Source organism: Silurus aristotelis (assembly GCF_946808225.1).
Source record: "Silurus aristotelis genome assembly, chromosome: 16".
In the NCBI taxonomy this organism is placed as follows: Eukaryota; Metazoa; Chordata; class Actinopteri; order Siluriformes; family Siluridae; genus Silurus; species Silurus aristotelis.
Genome location: NC_139589.1, coordinates 21,141,152 through 21,162,328, shown reverse-complemented (window position 1 = coordinate 21,162,328; position 21,177 = coordinate 21,141,152). Strand labels below are relative to the sequence as shown.

General features: G+C 39.3%; 1 protein-coding gene across 1 annotated transcript in view; it reads left to right on the top strand.

Moving 5' to 3' along the window:
- The window catches only part of sfswap (splicing factor SWAP), a 108,900-nt gene that overhangs the window by 6,498 nt on the left and 81,225 nt on the right, over positions 1-21,177 (top strand). The window contains exons 4-10 of the mRNA XM_083564042.1: positions 1,450-1,529; positions 5,952-6,177; positions 6,304-6,431; positions 9,791-9,932; positions 16,547-16,862; positions 17,617-17,793; positions 17,915-18,008. Coding sequence (XP_083420168.1) covers positions 1,450-1,529; positions 5,952-6,177; positions 6,304-6,431; positions 9,791-9,932; positions 16,547-16,862; positions 17,617-17,793; positions 17,915-18,008 — 1,163 coding nt within the window. The remainder of the gene's footprint in view (positions 1-1,449; positions 1,530-5,951; positions 6,178-6,303; positions 6,432-9,790; positions 9,933-16,546; positions 16,863-17,616; positions 17,794-17,914; positions 18,009-21,177) is intronic.

Genomic DNA, 21,177 nt, shown 5'->3' with positions numbered 1-21,177 from the left:
ATGTTTGCGAGTTCGGCATCTACTTCTTCAAAGTATGTGCATCGGATGCACATTTTCATTTGCATCACGTTGCAAAACAGATTTTGATCTTTGCATCGGTAAAAACCAATTTGTTTGTGTATAACCGTTAGTAGGTGCATTGTACTTTTATTTATCAGAAAATTGACCAATCATTTGTGACCAATATTTGATATGTAGTTCGATTTCTCCTCGCTAAACGTGAACGACGTTTCACAATCGGTGTCCTGAGAGTTACATAGTATACAGATTAACATGGCAGAGGTAGAGCTGCATCTTCCTGCAGACAGAACAGGAAAAGAACGTCTGGTTTTATTAAATCTATTTCTTTTTTTTTTTCTAGGAGTCAGAGAGCGTTTAAGTGAATGTATAATTTGCTGTGTGTCTGAACTGAAGAAATAAACACAGACCATCTGCAACTTATTGAATCGCATTGTGTTAAAGCAAAATCGGATCACGCTGCATCGTAGTAAAGTAGCTGCTTCATATTTTTGTTGTATCGTACCTTTGGCTATGCATCGAAATGCGAATCGCATCAGCCTCAGTTAGGGAGCTGTTCATCCCTAGTTTTTATACAGGAGCATAGGCATATTTTTGAAAACTGACTTGAAATTGCTTAATGTTATTGTTGTTTTTTTTTTTTATTTTAATTTGATTTGCTGTACATCTGCGATTTTGCAGGTACAACCAGCTCTGATGTGGCTTTTTTGTCAAACAAGTGTTCTTGGATCGTTTTTTTTTTCTTTTTTCTTTTTTCTTTGTTAGACCAATACAACTGCGCTTTTCTTTTTTTTTTTTTTTTTTTTTTTTTTTTTTCTTCTTTTTTTTTTTTTTTTTTAAGAAAGCTTAGAAAGGTTTCAGGGTCGGTTCTATTCATCCGCATTAACTTCACACAGGCAAGGCTCATGGCATTGTACCAAGTGCGGCCTAAATACAACGTTTTCCAGATTTGTATTATTTATTTATTTTTTGGCCGTAATGGCAGCGAACCGAAGCACTTCTTTTTCCACGTTCGTAAATTATTGATTTAGGGCAAGAAAAGGTTGACCGCACTGAGTCACTGCCTCGCCAGTGAAATAAATGTTCTTCGGCAGACGTCTAGGCAGCCGTGTCGGCTCATATCATTGTATTGCACTCTGTCAAGTTGTTAGAAATAATAGCTGGTCGTTACAGAACTTCACATGGGCTACAGTTTCCTTTGGATTAGTGAAGAAGGTATTTTAAAAAGAGAAAATAAAATAAAATACAATCAAATATTACTGACATTCGTACAATATCGTCATATTTCATGGCTTGATAGGCAAGAAGGAACCCGTCTAATAGAATAGAAGAATAAACTGTTAAATGGCTCTAGTGCTAGAGGCAACCTTATGCTTTGTGTTCCCTTGCTCTTGTTCTTTCTCTTAACTCCACATCCTCTCATCCCTTCAGAGCCCGAACCTCAGGAAGAAGATGGAGAAGAACCGTTCGTAGCGCCCCCTGGTTTGATCATTCCCTCCGATGTAGAGCTGGTAAGATTTAAACGTGTCCCAAAAATGTGAACAGATGCAGGGACTGAATATAAACTAATATCTTTGTCTTTTACATAGAGGAATAGTTTTATTGTTATTTTCTCTTGTTTTTAAATCGAAATGGTTTGAACGAATGGTTTATAAGTTTGAACAGCATATTTATATATATTTTTTTGGTCATTTCTTATTCTTTGAATGCTCACAGCTTACAGAAGTCAACTGCTTGCTCTAAAGGGATTGTGGTTGACTTTTAATTGAAACAAGGGCATTCTGGAATAGCAACAAATGCTTGCAAATGTCTGCTGTGTAATGAGTCGGTAGTAATGTGTTTAAGGTAGTATTTTATTTCCCCCGTTACAAGCAGTAAAACCTTCGTGATGTCAACAAATTCACTATAATCAGTTCTTTTCTTGTTTCTGCAGTCAAATCAACACAGTGAACTTTCCCCTGTACTTTAAAATCCCTTTATTATTCTTTAATATCTGAGGAAAATGAAGGACAACATTCCTGTACTTGATGAAAAGTACACAATTTCGTTGCTCAAATATGCTATACAGGGTTTCTGAGGGGTCTTAGAAAGTCTAAAATAAAAGAAACATAACTTGTAGGCTTTTCTTTGCTGTTTTAGGTCTTAATTTTAAACAGGTCTTAATTTTCTACCTCTAAAGCCCATGGAAATGCTCCAGTAGCACTTGAATGTTTTTTTCCGTTGTTGGTTTCTGTGGCGTTGCAGTTCTTTCTTTTGCTAATCCAATTATACTTCGCCGTATCACGACTTCTAATGAGACCAACCTGCAACAGCCAATCAGCTTTCTGTTATTAGTGTGAATTTCTCTTGGATTGTACCACAGACGTTAAACAGAATTTATTTCATTATGGGGAAACGCAAGCTAAGCGATTCTCAGCTTGAAAACATGCTAACAACGTTTTTGATGCGGTGATCTAGGTCTTAAATATTATTCCTGATGATCTTAAACCTGCAGAAACCCTGCTATATGGACAAAAATATTGTTTCTTCCCCTAACTTTGAGGTTAAAGAACGTGTTTAAATGACCTCCCCCGAATCCCCTCATACAAGAAACCACGAAGCATCTATTGTATTTTAGAGGCTGCATTCAAGTGAGCGTTCCGTACATTTCTCCTAAACAGGCACAATGACCACGCTCAAAGGCCACTCCTGTAAGATAACTAACCTTGGAAATATCTATAAATCCAGTCTGAATTTAAATGAATACTTGTTCGCTGAAGCGCTTTAAGAACGTGGCACCGTAGCAAAGCGCTACACACGCTATTATTTAATGCAGGCAACGTGTAACAGTGCACTGTTTTTAATCTCCTACTGCAGAGATGTTGCGTTTACAGTCGAATTGAAGGTGAAGGTTAATTTTCTATCACAGCAGCTCCGAGAATCGTTCTGGCTGCAAAGCTAATCACAGGTTTATGTTTTCGCACTCACTCTAATATAGTACTGTTTCTGTAGTAACAGGTGGTTCGCAGAAACGTGTACATCAGACGTGCGAGGTGTTTAAACGAGCTCTAGTCAGTGTCCTGTTGATGATTTTTGGGATTTGTTCTTAGGAAAAAAAGATCAGTGCTTTGGAGCAGGTTCTCCTTCACAGGAAAGTCTTTCCACCATTTTAGTAATGGTTTCTATGGGGCATAAATATTACATTTTGTCCTCAAAGTTGGAAGCAGGGAAATTGGGCAAGCGTAAGGATTTGAGTGAGTTTCACGTGGGCCAAATTGTGATGTCTAGACGACTGGGTCAGAGTTTCTCCAAAACTGCAGTTCTTGTGGGATGTTCCCGGTCTGAAGTGGTCAGTATCTATCAAAAAAGTTCTCCAAGGAAGGAGTAAATGAATGCCAAAAAGGGACAAATTTTCAAACAGATGAAGATCAAATTTCTAAATATCACATTCTGATAAGTTTTCACCACGAGCATGTATCCTGTTTATGGGTAGATTGTTAAGTATAGGCACTTAGTTTACACCTAGCAGCCAAGTGGGATGCAAACTCTTGCACTCAGCTGTGGTGTTGTATAAGTAATTGTCCATCTGCTGAATTCTATCAGGACGGAAACTACTTACTGAAACCGAGCCTGTGCCACATCCATTTAAAAGAGGGATATTTAAACAGTGTGAAAAATGTCAAAATGTAGATTTCCGTTGGCGAAATTTCAAAGCTATCCAATTATAGCTATATCTTTTGAAATTTTGCCAGTTAGTTTACGTTTTTTTCCTCTCTTTGAGATCCATGCTAGAGTTTAAATACTCATCTGGACATAATGTGAACTTTTCAAAAATGAAGCTTGGGTGCTTCCAAAAGAGGCCCCTCATATAACTTTTTTCACAAAACCCCAGGCTTCTGATGAAGATATTTGCTGAGTGTCTGAAATTCATTCCTTTCTTTTTAAGTGGTCGTATTTGTCACGTACTAGCATGGGCAGAATGCACCGCCCCATTCATAACAACAGGATGTAGTCGACGGCTTGCTTTCACCTCGCTAAGGATGATTCTCGCCATGCATATGATCTAATGTAAGGGATCCCCAAACTACGGCCCACCCTCACATTTGAAATAGCCCTCTAAACTATGCCAGACATATTTTGAAAATGTAATTTTTTTCCCCTCATATTTGATAAGAAAGGTTTGCTTTCATACTAGAATTTCCCTTAGTTATTAATAGAGTTTGAGGCACTTATAGTAGATTGCTCCGGCTATCTGCAAAAATCCACACCAATAGTTTTTCCGGCTTCTGGTCCGCCGTCATTATGAGAGCGGCCTCTACAGGCAAATCACTGACACCACATGCTGTTTGGTTTTAAACTTGAGCCTGCGCGTTGCACGGAGATCGCAATATTTATTATTTATTAACAATTGAATTTTGCATTACTATTTTACTGTTACTATTTTTTTTTTTTATCGAAAATGGAAACTACAATCCAACCCAGCTTTCAGTATCGGTGAAATCCATTGCTTGACCTCTAGTTATTAAACTTATTTGTTCGATTCACACACCGACCATATGCATAAGTAAATGTTTTGATTAAAATGGCAATGAATATGAAAAATGTCATTATGATAGTAATAATGCTCTTTTTAATAGGTGATACAGCTCTTGCAAAGTAAAGCACATTTGTCTGTATGATGCAAAACAATATAATAAACTAATCTAGCATTAGGAGGCGTGATAAATACATTTAAAAATGATAAAATCTTCACAATAATACTGGTAGTCCTTTATAGAAGGAAAAATGATGTGGCCCTCACAGAAAATAAAGTTCAGGGACTCCTGCTCTGATGCATCAGATTGGTGTTGCAGAGTTTTCGTTTAAAGATTCAACATTTTTACTTCCTTACCACAGAACCATAAGGAGCTCCTTCTGAGAACAACCAAGTGCACAATCGCAGGATGGCGTAAAGCACTTTACCTCCACATGCATCAGCTCGCAGACATGCACATTGAGATTGTGATTGACTTCAGAGAGGGCAGAACCACACCTTTTTATCCAGCGGGGCAAATTTAGTCATCTTGGACCCCTTGATGCAAATGATTGACCTCATTTTAAGCTCATAATTTGTTAGCTAGGATATGACTATAAACTCTCCGTACCTCGATTGCGCAAATCAGCCGGCACTTGATCACGGAATCAGTCGTTTTTTTAAAGCAAATGGAATCAAATCGCATCTTTCGCCGCCGGGATTCCAAGGACACATGTCCTATTTACCACATCCCCTATTTTCAGTCACCCGCCCCAATTCTTTTTTTTTTTCCCCTTGCGCTTTCTCCTAATGCCAGCTCGATGACAAAAAAAAAAAAAAAAACCTTCAGTCCTTCCAGCTTGAAACTCCCAATTAATTTTAAGTCACTCAGCTCAGGTCTTTGAGCAGCTCGGCTGAATAATTTATTAATCTTCTCTGCTCTCTTCACCTTCTTTATTTTTGTGTTAAGTTGCACGGCCTTTCCGCAACAAGCACCGGGGAGGACCGATTCTGCGGCTTTCGCGTTCGCTCTTTGCCTTCGTAATTCGTGGTTTTTTGTCATGGTGTGGAATTTGTCTTTTTTTGGCTTCCCGGGCCTGTCCAAGGAATAAATTTTATGAGTTTTTTGGTTTGGGCTTCTTTTAGACAATTGGGTTCTAGCCATGTTTATTTATGTGATGGGATTTATAATGTAATAAAAGACCAAAAAAATGCAATGCTGCAATCTGTGGCTTTTTTTTTTTTTTTTTTTTTTTTTTTTTTTTTTTTGCAATTGATCAAAAACTTACAAAAAAAAAGGGGGGGGAGACAAATATAATCTGCTATAGATTTATGACTAAAAAAGTTACAGCAAGCTAGTTCTGGTCGGTATCTGGTATTAAACGTACGAGTTTGTTTGCAAAATTTTTTATTTGTTTTTTTTTTTTTTATTATATTTTAGCCTGCCACCATCAAGACCCACGCCATCATCGAGCGCACCGCGAACTTCGTGTGCAAGCAAGGAGCCCAGTTCGAGATCGTGCTGAAGGCGAAGCAATCCGGGAACTCGCAGTTCGACTTCCTGCGCTTCGACCATTACCTGAACCCTTACTACAAACACATCCTTCGAGCCATGAAGGAGGGACGATACACACCTGCCTCGGAAAGCAAGCAGGACCAGACCCGGGGCAAGTTCCCGCAAAATCACTACACAAAATATTCCCTCAATATGTGATATATGCTCAATAGTTTTTAAAAAAAGGCGATTGATTATTATTAGTAGTAGTTGTATTATTTTCTTTTTGGACCTGCAGAAACCAAGTTTGGAAATTCCAACCAGGAGGAGGAAGACGAGGACGACGATGACAGTGACGATGGCAATTACCTCCATCCCAGTTTGTTTGCATCAGCGAAGAGTTCTCGCCTAGAGGAAATAATAAAGGTATGACTGAGAATTTAGCTTTTCTTTTTGCATGGTAGCGGTTGTAGGGTCTGAAAGAAAAAAAAAACGGCCTTATAACCCTTCCCAGATTGTTGGGTAGCAACAATTGGCATTGTGTTAACACATACCTGAATGCTTCAAACCAACAAATTGCTAAAACTTGGGCATTTATAGCGGTGGACATATTTGCTGACGATCAATTAATCAAGAGCGTTTTATTTAGCAGCACATGGCTGCTTATTAGCCTCCTCGATTCATATGGAAACAATAAAGTCGTACTCACGTGGTTTCTCTATTCCGGCTTGATTTCTGTAAAAAATACTAATAATCGTGTTGTTCATCCGAGGTTGCGATGAATCCGAATTCGAAAACCCGATAAGGACCAGATGACTTTTTTTTTTTTTTTTTTTTATTATTATGTCCTGAACAACCATAGAATTCAAAGAGGAGGGATTTCATAGTCCGATGACAATATTTTTTCTATTGTAACAACGTTCCATTCATTCATACGCACCACAGTAAGTTTCAGAAATTATTCCCGACATGATAAAGGGCTGTGTGGACGCTTTCAAAAGAAGCCACTAATGCACTCATTGAGAGAATGTGTTCATCTCCGCATGCGTCCTAATATTTAAACCTTCCTCAGTTCCAGCGTTTAAAAGCCGCCTGCTGTTGAAATGTCTTTCAGAAAAGATATTACATTTTCTGCTATAATTGCTCTGAAGGCATCTGACATCAAAGTGCTTTAGAAATAATGACATACATACATAATAAAATAAAAAAATTATATGTATGTGTATGTGACAGCGAGTAATTTTTCAATTTGATTACCTGATCAAATATTCTGTAGGTTTTGTGATCTGTGTGGCAGGGAAGCATTTAAAGTGAGCAGCGACAGATTTCCGTGAAAAGATACATAAGACGACGCCTTATAACACTAACAATTCTTCAGCCAACTTGTGAAGTTTTCTTCACACTTTTTTATTTTTTTTTATTTTGGCAGCACGGAATTCAAAGTAATCCATTTAGTAATTAAAACAACCTTTAACAAAAAGAAAAAGTAAAGTGGTATGATTTTTTCCTAAACAATTACCAGCGTTTTCAGACTCGACACTCCTTTTGTCTGTATAGAGTGAAAGAAAATCAATGTGGTCCTTCACTGTTGAAGTCTTAAAATGGCAGGCGTTTTGAGTTTGCACACATACGGTAACACAGGTGCTTCTTTTGAATTGTTGTAATGCATTGTTTCATAGCTGGTATAGTTGTAATGGTGTTTAATGGAAGAATTCAGCAGGTAGGAGTTCGGCGATTTCGAGCATAAGACCAGACATGTAACAGTCGGGTTTTGCTGAAAAACAAAACTATTCACATTTGTGTTTTCATTTTTATCATTCAACATCATATTCTTCTAAATTACAAACCCTTGTTATAATCACATGAGCAGACAGGACCCAATCATGAGGTTCTAACTAGGGGTCGACAGATGTATGGATTTTGCCGATTAATCCATACAGGTAGTTTTTCCGGGTTGCATCTGTGCTGGAGAGACGGTGAAGGTCTGCTGTCATTATACAGCACAACAGCGGCCTCTATAGATGAAGAGCAAATGCCACGTGCTGTTTCTTTTTATCAAGCGAGACTTCTGTGTTATGTTTGTTTTTTAATCCAGTATCCATTTTCTAAATTATCGTTTGTTTAATCAGGTATCGGCAAGTACGATCCAACCTACCTTCCCGGTATCGATAAAATCCACTATTGGTCGACTTCTAGTCCTAACTGGTAATGAGGCTGAAATTCCCTTGGTGCAGCACTCACACTATCACCATTCTTATAAAAGGTTTTACAGTGAAGGGCTTCTAGACAAGGTCACACTGGTTCCGAACAGATCCCCTAGGGTTGCCAACTCCTACTTCCAAAATGTCCTCTTTCCACCCTTTAGAATAAAATAGGTACGGGTATAGAAAGCTGCTTATTCTGATCTTTGCCTCTAGCAAGAATTACTTGCCCTGCCATGGTGTTTGAAACACTGTTGATAGAACTATTGCTGCAGTGCACTGACGCATCCTTAAGGACGAGATAATCCAAAGATGATTCTTGCGTCACTTTGCTGCAGAACTTTGTTCCAGCGCCCGCTAGATGGCAAACAAAGTGAATCGCCTTCTAGCTCAGCAACTTCAGCAAGATGTACTGTTGCTCGAGAGGTTTATAGGTCTCATGCTCCTCGTTCTGTTCCATATGCCTGTTGTGTTTCAGCCCCAAGACTGCAAAAGAGATTAATAATCAAGCTGTAAGATGCCGATAACCAGGGCTTACATTTGTTACGAACTTGTGTTGCTGGAGGAAATGGACTCATAGGCGGTACGATAGGAAACGATACCCTAGGGAGCCATAAAGTACGGTTTTATCTTTGTACATTTGCTAAGTCAGATTGTACTTCACAAAGGATCGTATGTGGGAGTCCGACACACAAAAACGCTGAAACTTGGTTAGAGCGAAACCTCTGCTGTAAATTACCATCATTGGAGACTCCTTCGAGAAGGCGAAGAAAATGCCTTAAATAGAGGGATGGTTGTTAGCGGATTTTACCAATAGCTAGTATGAATCATACTGACCAAAAATAATCAACAGATTTTAAAGTGGATACTGGATTAAAAACAAAAACAAAAAAAAAATACACACTCTATGTAAAATAATACTTAACCTTATAACAAAAATTTTTAAGTTAAACAACAACAGAAAAAAAAAAACAGTACCAAATCATATAAATGTGCTAGATGAAATAAATATGAAGTAGGGCTGACATTTGTTTAAAATACTTAATCGCGATTAATTGCATGATTGTCATGAGTTTAACTCACATTTTTATCTGTTCTAAACCTTTTCAATACCCTACTCATCATGAGCACCGACACATTTGGATTTTTACTCACACCCTTGTTGCTGAATGATCAGAAATCTCCACAAGCACACTCCAAAATCTGGTTGAACGTCTTCCCAAAAGAGTGCAGGTTACTATAATAGCAACTGGAGATCTAAATGTGGAATGGGATGTTTAAAATCATATACGAATCTAATGGTCAGTGTTGTCCACATACTGCATCAACACTACATGTTAATGTTAATGGCGGATGCCAACCAAAACCACTCCCTTTGTAAGGTATTTCTATAGAAACAGTCATTTAAGAGGGTTATTATAAACCTGGCCCTTGGGACTAGTGTTCTTTCTGTCATCCGTCAATCCAGAGTCCCAAAGCTCATTTATATAATGTTTTAATGCTAATCATTAAAATTATTCCAGTTTACTTTTGCGCCATGTCTGCATATTTTATTTATGCATTATGCATTTTTTTGCATTGCAGCCCTTACAGGTCATGGACCCAGATCACCCGCTGGCTGCGCTAGTTCGCAAAGCCCAGCAGGAGAAGAACGGAAACCTAGCCATCGCCGCCAAGCCTGCGGACGAGGTGGTACAAGCACCAGTTGCAGACTACTCTTCTGATCGTAAGTACAATGCGTAATGTTTTAGCCAGTTATTGGGAAATAATGGTGTAATAGCAAACAAAAAAATCCAGATAGATTTGAGAGAAATTTTTAATAATTAATAATAATAATTATAGGACATCAAACAGTTATATAACAGTTACATATATATTAATCATTATTATTTGTTTATTTTTGATATTTTAATTTTATTAAATTTTTTTGAATATTTCGTTTTTTGGAAATGCCCCTTAAGGAGGATGATAGAATAATTTGTGTAGATTATATATTCCACACCACACTTTATGGGAACCACCAGTCTAATTAGTCCACCACTGGTCTAAATAACACAGTAATGATTTAGTAATCTTAATTTTTCTCCCTAAAAAGGGACCGCTTGTTTTTTTCTTCATAAGTTTCGCATTGTCATCGTCACCTCTGGCTTCGCTTAATTATATCCCATCTGGCTTTCCTTCTGACCTTACCCATGCTCTACAAATAAAATCAATTAAACAGCGTAGCGCTGAAGTCCCGATGAACTGTCCAATTAAACCTTTTTCTTTCCTATTTCAATACGAGTTCTATAAGACTGTAGGAAGTCATTGAGGTATTCAGAGCGATTTTCGAGGATGGGTTTGAAGAGCGGCGTACACCTTGCCGAACGTGGCTGATCATCCGGTTCATACAGGTTGTAAGCACTGTGACTGATGGACAAGATCATCACCTCATGTGCTCTGCTTCTTAACAATTTCCAGAGCTACTGTGTACCCCTGAGGATTATTCCTGCTTTTGATCAGAAATCTTAAACCGCCGAGCCGCCGGTACCGCTCTGGAATCGGGGGTCCATGACAATAACTTGACTTACAGGTTTCCTAAGTATGCTTAAACTAAACATTTGGTTTGGTCACTCCTATCGGGACACCAATAATAATAATATTAATAATAGTCATAATCCTCATCATTTTAGTAGTAATACATTTTAATAGTGAAGCATGTAGTGAAGTTCAAAGCGTGTATTTGCAAGAATTCACCCTCCGTGACCGGTGTAAGCTGGTGGAGAAGAGCTGTAGATAATAGGGAAGAGCTGATTAGCAGTCGAATTGAGAAACCTGAGAAATTCATCATTGTACAGTTTATTACTAAGCCGAATAATTAAGATCCTGTCCAAAGCTTTAAAAAGAAGCATCATGGGCTCCCGCGATTATCGGATTTTTGTGCCGTGGAATTTCTTTAATAAATATTTCAGCGACTTGTTGTCTAAGACCAGATGAATGATGCAAGGAGGGTGAAAGGGTGTGTTAAGATGTGTGTAATTGTGGGCAGGCTTTTGTCACACTTCGGTCTGGTGTCAGGATCAGGCGGTGTTCTCAGATTTATTTATTTATTTATGCAACTATTTCATTATGTATTTATTAAATTTGATTTAAGCGTATAGACACTGCATTTCACTTCCAATTCCTCAGCTATATATTGCAGAAAGAACCAAGGCCTATAGATAACGTTAATGGTTTGTACAGTGCGTTAATGTTTTAACGTTGTGCATCCACAGATGTTCGAGCCATGCTGGAAAAAATACAGTAGAGGCCTTCTTTCAAACACCACGGAAGTAAAACCTCTGTCGTACGACCCAGTTTTGTTTTGGTAGCTCAGAATTCTGAGCGTCTTGGCTAGGCCTTGATCGCTAATATATGATATAAGATAGGGCCGTGTATCGGAAAGAATTTGGCGATACGATACGCATCACGATACAGTTGTTGCGATACGATATTTTGCCTTACTGTAAGCAAGGCAATATATTGGTATATATTTTATTTTTGGGGGTCCTACAATGTAACCCCCGCAAGTTCCGTAGGACCACTGTATATGGAAGCCCCTATGGTACCTTTAGTAAATTAATCTAGACATCGTCACTTTAATACGTTAATGTGTTTTTTTAATGTGTTAGTGAAAACATAGTTTATAATGTTATTCCTAACGTTCGGTTTCGCTGCGGATTCCAGCGAATTTTAAGAAAATCCGCAACTCGCTGTTAGTCAGCTTCCAAACGAGAACCCGCAAATTCTTTTTAGAAAGCCGCGAGTTCCGAACAGCCAATTATCGGAGGTTGACTGTAATGTATCTAGAGGTTGGGATATAAACGAAACATACTCCTGCGTACCAATACTTTCTTACACCCATAATATAATACTGTAGCTAGCAAAGTATATTAATGGGGATTAAAGAGAAACCTGATTATCCGTCTGGAGAGCCAAGGAGGCTAATCTGGTTGTGTTCTCTGGGTGGGAGTCATTGCCTGTTGTGGGTTTTCATGTTTGGTGTTCAGTAGGTTTGAGATCAGAACTCTGTAGCAGGCCACTAAAGATGTTCCACTCTAACCCACGTAAACCACGTCTTCATGGAGCTCGCGTTGTGTTTAGAGAAGGAAGAGGTATATAATCAGCCACAGGTGAACTTTGTGCATAGAAATGGTGACTCGATTGAAGGTACGGCTCGGACAACCCATTTTCCTAATTCACTGATTTATGATGTTCAAGCATCTGCTTGTTTATCATTTATTGCATCACTGTTCCTGCTCTCAGAAAGCATATGTTCTCGTCTGGTTCTCGAATTGATGCGTGTTGCATCATATAACCATGACTTATTCACGAGGCTCCAAACACGGAAAATAAAGTGGACCACTCAGGAATTTGTGTTGCTTCCTGAAGGTTTTTTTCTTTATGTTGCGTGAGATGGGTAAAGGAGTTTTTAATTCTGTAAAGGAAACGGTTTTGTCCAAACACAGCAGGACTCAAGTTTGAGTTCCAGATTTGTCGTCACTGGTAAAATATGCAGAGATCATCAGTCCCAGCTACTATCAGGGTTCCTAAGCATTTTGAAAAAGTGAGAAAACTTATATAATTTTTATTTGAGTGATTATCTAGGTGTGGGTTAGTACTGGGGGGAGGGGAAAGTATTGAACAAATATTTGTTTTTCTATACTAGTGCCCTATTCACTTTTCTCAACTATAAAATTAAGAATTTGTATAAATATCATTTAGAAAAACAAAGGCACAACTAATCGATTTAAATCTGAAAATGGCGCACGAGCGAATACGCAAGGCGCTGCGGCCTGCGTTATTTCCGCCTGCGTTTTATTTACTTTCCGGCTCTTTGAAGCGTCGCGGAGATACGTGCTATTAAACACACAGTAACTTTTACAATACTGCTAAGAAACAATTTTACTCAGAAACAGGTTTACAAGGGATCTTTCATGAGGTATCACCTGAATGTGTTTGCAGTATTTTTGTCTCGCGTGAAGCTGAAATTTCTTATATAGTTATTTCAATGTAATGGATTTGATGATGACCCATGTCCGTCATGTTTATAGCCCTGAAGCCGACACGAGATTAAAGTTTAATATACAAACAAACAAAAATCGTGTCCTCCTTTTCCGAAACCCTCCATTTTCACAGTCCACATTTGCGACGCGATTTTTGCATGCATCCACTTTGAAGATCGTTTTAAAAAAAAAGTTCTGTTTCGTTGAATGAAATCGCCCTCGCAGTGCGGACTGAAGGTCAAATCCCGAAGAAAAAGATGGGTTTTTGACCGCAAATGTATTAGCGTCTTTGTGGAGTCAGGAGCAGACTCTCAGCATTGGCGAAAGGTCTGCGCTAGACCGGATCTGCACAGCTGTGATTGGTTGTTTCCGTCATGAGGCAGCAGTTGCCATGACGTTACAGTACAGCGCCCCTGTCAGTGCGACTAAAGACATGGAAAACAGGACGAATAAGGGGAATTTTGAACAACCATCACAAAGCATAAAACGATTAACCCCATCGGCATTAAGAATCATCTTATTTACAAATGACAAAAAACTACAAAAAGAAATGTAAAAACAAAAAGGATTATTTTGAAGATTGGGCTAATTGTATAAAAATGGGCTCAAATGGTATTAAATTCATTAATGGGGAAAAAAATTATTTACATTTTTTCAGATCTATTCAGTCAATCCGATTGGAATTTTAATAGCATTTTGTAAAGATTACATGCATCAGAGATGGTAACGTAACGCATGTTTTAGTTGGAATTAGACATTTTTCAGATGTTAAATAGGGTATGAATGGAATGTAAAGTCTAGGAGCACTGTACGATTCGTGTGGGATTGTTTTTTTAGTCCAGGCTACGTCACGCTTTTATTCCGTCCTGCACTCCTCATGACCAACAGTTCACCTTTATTCCACACAGCAAACGACCGTATCTGCCTTGTTGACATGGTTCTGATGTTTCGAGTGCGTTCGCTTCTTTATTAAAGCAATTCTTTGGTCAGGACGGCGGTAAATAAAGCTGCTTACACGATTCCATTCGCGCTTTAGGTTTACCAGGCTATTTTCAACCCAGAAGACGTTGTGAGGGTTTTGTCGTTTCGGCCTTTTAGCGCCGCACATGTCGCCTCCAATCGACTCCGAGTCATCAGGTTTCTGCTCTGTGGAGCGCTGATGAGCTCTGTGTTTGTGCAGGAGTACAGAGTAGATTTTGCACTCAATTAAATAGGATGTTACTGGCCTGGAAATGGCTTTTTTTTTTTTTTTTATAAACTGCAGTAGTGCTCCTGTGTGATGTCCTTGAGGATGTGCCGGCCTGCAGCTTAACCTTTTTCCTGACAATTTTGAGTAGCCACAACTCCACCTCCACCATTTGCTCCTATAATTTGATTTGTGCTCATTTAGCCCACAAGGATCTTTAGTAAAGTCAGCTACTGGTGTAGATGAGGTGAGAAGGCCTGGGCTGCACTCGGCATTCCAATTAATCCCAAAAGGCACGAATAGGTTTGAGGTCAGAGCTCTATAGAAGGCAACTAAAGATCTTTCGCGTCCTATACAATTGTGTGCTTCCGACTATGTGGTAACAGTTTGGGGGGGTCGTCAAGTTTCCCAATACGTTTGTTCGTTTCAGTGGTGAACAGTAACCAAGTAAATGTAATTCGTCACTGTACTTAAGTAGCTTTTTTGCCGATCTGTACTTTTTCCAAAGTATTTCCATTTGGGGAACTTTTACTTCACTACAGGGCTGAAACGATTCCCCAAGTAACTCGAGTAATTTGCATACAAAAAAGCATCATAAAGCACAACTTGCCTCAATGCTTTGTTTTGTCCATTTAACTACACGCTGAGCACTGCGTTTCCCCACAGACCATTATTACTGACGCACCACTCGCTAAACTCTGGACCACTCCACGGTCTCATTTATTAAACATGCCATACAGAAGATAAGGTGTCTATATTCCAGAAAGCACTATATAAATCTTACCATCATCAGCAGGCCTGTTTTCAGATCTGCACACGCCACTAGTTTAACTTCTCCAAGCTGCCTAATGATTGATGAGCCCAGCATCTGCGCTTACAACCAGCAAGCAATGAAATGAGACACCAGGATGAGAGAATTACCACCTCTGCCCAACATCCAACATTATCCTATGACGTCATCTGGCTTTATGATGATACTGAGGCGTGGGCTGTCAACACGTCACGTCTCAGAGTCCAATTGGTCCTAAAAAAAAAAAAGCAGAATTCTTAAGCACTTCAACATGTTTTCAGAATCACTGGACACCATGACACTATAATATTGAGTAGAATTGAATTTCAAGCCTGTCTGTCTGTTTTTTTAGTAAATGAGATGATTCTTAATGCTGTGTTTAATGTGGTTAATCATCAATGGAATTTCTTTCTTTTTCTTTCTTTCTTTCTTTCTTTCTTTCTTTCTTTCTTTCTTTCTTTCTTTCTTTCTTTCTTTCTTTCTTGCTCTCTTTCTTTCTTGCTCTCTTTCTTGCTCTCTTTCTCTCCTTCTTGCTCTCTTTCTTGCTCTCTTTCTTGCTCTCTTTCTTTTTTAATACAACTACCTTTGATACAAGGCTGCAATCAGACTGAAATCAACCTGGCATTCGGGCACTCAAGGGGCCCTGATTCGAACCTGAATGCTGTTCAGGATTTATCACCACTGTTACCATCACCGCAGGGCCTTTCGTATCTCATTGCAGTTTTTTTTTTTTCTCCACCCTCTTCATTTTTTTTTATACACCTATTTAGGTCCAGTTCTCTACCTAGGGATGATTTTTAGATGCGTTTCTGCTTGCATTTTCCAATATTAAGCACATTGTTTAAATTAGTACAATACTATTTTAATATTTTCATAATTTACTGGTTGCAAAGAGATGGCTCTTTCGGTTTAATAAATTATTTTTCCTGAACGGGGTTACGTTTGAATCTGATTGATCAGTTAACCTGTGTAGCAACTATACATTATATATATATATTTGCCGAATCTTCAAAACATTTTTACAGGATGATCAGATATGATTTTGTTTAAAAAAATTTTTTTATTTGGAACGCCTTTTTAGCAGCTGCCTAAATATGTTTCCTCTTTTTTGCAGGAGATGAAATAATCATTTATTTTATTTTATTTATATAAATTCTTCTGTTTGGATATTAATAACATATTGTATTAATTTTATATATTTTTTGCCTGTTAAATCTTGTAATAAATCCATTATTATGTAAAGAATTAGAATTAATTTGTAAAGAATCTGTCTGCCTGTCTGTCTGTCATTATCCAAGTATTGCTTCATATTTAATTCCCATGTTGGTGTCCATTCACAGCAAACATGGCAGCGCTGTATTATGGGTACTGCATGCTCCCCGATGGGACGTACTGCTTGGCACCACCGCCGCCTGGCGTCGATGCCACCTCCTATTACAACACATTGCCTGCTGGCATGATGGCGGCTCACTCGGCGTCCCTGGCTCCTCCGCCACCAGGCACTACACCTCCTCCCGACCATGTCATTACAGCCCCATCAGCTCCTGCAGCTCCTGCAGCCCCATCAGCCCCTGCAGTCCCAACAGCTGCCACCGCTCTAGTCCCTGCGTCTGCTTCCGTGTCTCACGCTGCTCCTTCTGGTTTCTACAGCACTAGGTATGTGGGTCTGACTCCAGACTCTCCAGTCTTGTGGTAAGATATAGCCTCAAGGATTTCTGCACTTTTATCTGAAGTGAATCTTGATGTAAATTTGGTCTTGTATGGGTTCCTGAGTGGTCCAGAGCTTCATACTGTTATCATAATCATAATAATGCTGCATGATGATGATTGAGCTAATCATAAAAACATCTAACTTTATCCAAAGTTTTTGTTTTCTTTGCCTCCACCTAAACTTCAAAGCCGTTTTCAGACCATAAAAAGAAAAAATCGATAAAATGACTTTTAGCAATTATTCTATAGCAACTGCATTATGTGGACAAGTATTTGGACACCTGTCTTTTCCAGCCATATGTGGTTTCGTCTCCAAAATGTTACCACAAAAATTGTATACGTGTATCTTTGAACGCAGTAGCATGAATTTTCCCTTCAATTGAACTAGGAGACCGAAACCAGTTCCAGCATGACTATGTTCCCGTGCCATAGCCAGCTCCAAGATCTTGAGTGGCCTGCTCTAAAGCTCGGACCTCAATCCCATAGATGAATGAGAACGCTGACTACAGCCCAGGCCTCTTCACCGTACATCACCGTTGCCATAGCAGCATCCTAGATTGCTTAGAACTCAACTCTCAAACACATTAAACATGCACCTTTATGTTAATGTAGCGTCGTTTAGCTTAGTTTAATAACACAGCAGATTATCTATTATTTACATAAAATATTTCGTCTTTCCCTCCGTCTCTCTCTCGCTCAGCTCTCCCGCTTCTCAGGCGACCGTCAGCCAGCCGGCGCAGTCGTCATCGTCGTCTTCAGCGGCGGCGATCATCCCTCCACCCCCAGACATCCAGCCCGTCATCGATAAGCTGGCCGAATACGTAGTGAGAAACGGTGCGAAGTTCGAGAGCAGCGTACGGGCGAAAAACGACCCACGGTAAGCGACCCATCCCTCTCATGACTCCTCCACCACAGGAAGTTGCCGTTGCATGTGCGAGCGTTCATTGTTGCCATAGAAACGGCGCCGTTAAAACCGCGTGTCTGTTGTGTGTCCAAAGGTTTGACTTCCTGCAGTCTTGGAACCAGTACAACACTTACTACGAATTCAAGAAGCACTACTTCATGCAGAAGGAAGCCTCAAATTTGCCTCAGGTATTTTTTCCCATTATTCTTTCTTATGCTTCTTCTGTGTTCTCTAATATGAATATCCATATACTATATTGGCAAAAGTATGTGATTTTTGAGCATCGCATTCCACATTTAGTCCCATTTTGCTCTTATAGTTTCCTCCACCCTTCCGGGAAGATGTTCAACCGGATTTTGAATAGTGCTTATGGATATTTGTGTTCATCAGCCACAAGGGTATTAAGAAAGGCAGGTAGTGATGTAGGTGAGGTGAGGAGACCTGGGGTGCAGTCAGCGTTCACATTCATCCCAAAGGTGTTCAGTAGGGATGAGATCAGCGCTCTATAGCAGGCCACTCCAGAGCTTTCTCTCCAAAGCTTGTAAACCAGATCTTCATGGCGCACAGGGGCATCGCCATGCTGGAACAGGTTTTGGGTTTTCCAACTTCAAGAAAATGCTACATTTTATTATAGCGCATCTAAAGACAATTGAGTGCCTCCAGTTTTGTGGTAACTGTTTGGAAAAGAACCACATATTGCAGGTCAGGTGACCCAATATGTTTAACAATATAGTGTGTATGTATATATATATATATATATATATATATATATATATATATATATATATATATATATATATATATATATAAATATATATAAATATAAAAAACGTTTCTCGAGCGCGTTCTCTTAGCACCGCTGCTGCTACATGAATATGACGTATCACAACACTACGGAGACCGAGGCGTGTCCTGACAGTGACCTAGAATACAGATTAACATGGCAGAGGCAGAGCTGTAACTTCCTGCAGACAGAACAGGAAAAGCACTACAAAGGTGTGTTCGTGAAAGGGCCGTGTGCTAGAAGTCTGAAGGCACTTAATATTTCCGATATAATATATAGATATTTTTTGTTCCTGTGCAGTGTTTTTTTTTTTTTTTTTTTTTTAATAAATGAAAAATACTTTCATATTCAATTTGCCTTCATACTGCACCCTTATAGAAGACTAATGATTCCTGAGTAGTTTTCTCTTGAAGAGTATGTTTTCTCTTAAGGTTCCTCGTTCCTTATCATTATCGAGTTTTTCCTTGCCCCGTCGCCTCCGGCTCGCTCATTAGACATCTAAATCTGCATCCTGCAATGCCTAGTGGACACTGCTGGACCCCGTACCGCTCACAGCTAACACGAGTGCCGCATTGTGGAGCGTACACACAGTGTAGACGGTGTGCACACACAGCACAAGGGATCGCACAAGGTTCCCGCACTAAACGTTCTTTCTTTCAGCCTTCGAAATCCCACATGATGCGTGTTCGAATCCCTACATTTCTCTTTCGCACAAAACCAAACAGGAGAGAAACATTTGTAGCTTTTTTTCCCCCCTGTTCTGTCCAACAGGATATTAATCTAGAATCCATAATCCTTCCAGTAGCACTATTCTGCCCCTTTCTCCATTTTTTGTATTTGGATTGCTTTAGAATCATCACTTGTTCAATCTTGGTAACAAAATTCTATTTCTCAAACTCCAGCAAACCCGAAGCGTTATATAATCCATCGCTCGTGACCAGGCAGGTACTAAGAATGAATGAATGAACAAGGTCTCATATATAATTGCTTATTCAGCATAAAAATTGTGTCAAACAGTCGAAAATCTATCATCTTCCCAGTAACCGCGTATTAGTTTTGAAAACCTAGCGCATTCAGAGTGTCACGTCATGCGACACACGCCGATCAGCTGCCATCGAATGGGCCGTGTGACCTCCGAAGCCAGTCTTTAGACTGAACCACGTCCCCTTCTCTCAGCTCTTTATGTCTCTGTATCGCGTTTGATGGACAGCGCTTTATATACGGCGTCTGAAATCTCATTTTGTTCCCTGGTTGAATGCATGTGTAATCTTAGGCCCCCCCCCCCCCCCCCCCGGGGGGTTTATTTCTACACATAACATCTGTGCATAAGACATTGCAAATATGACATTCCAAAATTCTTTACGCTCGGCATCCCGGTCATTTCCATTTCATTAGTGTCCTTCAGCTCGCTCGTTTTTCTTAATGGATGTAGCAGGAACATGAACTTCTTTTTGGCACTTGAGACCGTAAAGCTAAATATTAAGGTTTAAGTGCGACACGCGGACAGATTTATAAAACCATTTGCTTAAAGTGCGATAAGTGGCCAATTTATATTCCGCACACGCAGCAGCCAGAACTAATAATGCCATAGTAAATAAACAAGCGAGCCAAATAGGTGAGTAGGTTTTTTTTTGGTTTTGTTTAGTTTTATTTGGAAACCCTGAAAGTTACTGAATGTACTCCTACTTCCGATGGTGTATATGCTATCGAGAATGCGCCCACACAAACATTTTAAAACAGCATTTTCGTCTAAAAGAATTTCGGCGTCCACACTTTCGTTTTCAATCGTTTCCCAAAAGTTGCTCATCCGCAACGAAACGTCTGAAAAACGACGCGTCCCTGTACTGCACGTGTTCAAAATGTAAGACGCTTCGTAAGAACCCCCATCCCCGGCTCTTTAAAACATCACGGCAACGAATAAAAACCCATCATAGTTTTCGAAAGCGTCCGTTTTCACAGTCCACATTGTGACGCGAAAACGCCGTGTTCTAATTTTTCCACTTTGCAGAAAAGCTACTTTTCGTTGACCGAACAACACGGAGGCCAAGACGGAAAGAAAAATGTGCTTTCAAACAAAAACTTATCAGTGTAGACATAAAAAAAAAAAAAAAAATTTTTTCCTTGGAGTTGTAGTTGCCATTACCGTACAGTACAACGCCCCCGACTGGCCGACTAAACACATTGAAAACATCAGCGATTCTGACTTGCATCAGAGATGGTAACACGTGTTATAGTTCGAATTGAAAAACCATTGTTTTATATTAAATATGTCAAATGTTTAGTGAAGTCTGCATATTTGTCAGGAAAAGTGAAATGTATTGGAACCCTGATATAATTTTTTATTTTGTTGTTGTTTTGTTTTCATCCACGCTCGAATCCTCGTCCAGCACACGTTTTGAAAGCTGCACCATCCGCAGTCTGTTGGATGTAAACAGCCAAATGATAAATTTTTCAGACATTCAGCTATTTATCTTGGTCATATATTTTTATTTTGCTATTAGTTGAAAGAGAAATCGTGTTAGTCCGTGTCACAGAGCCTTTTATGAACAGTTTCACTTTATTTATTAAGCGTC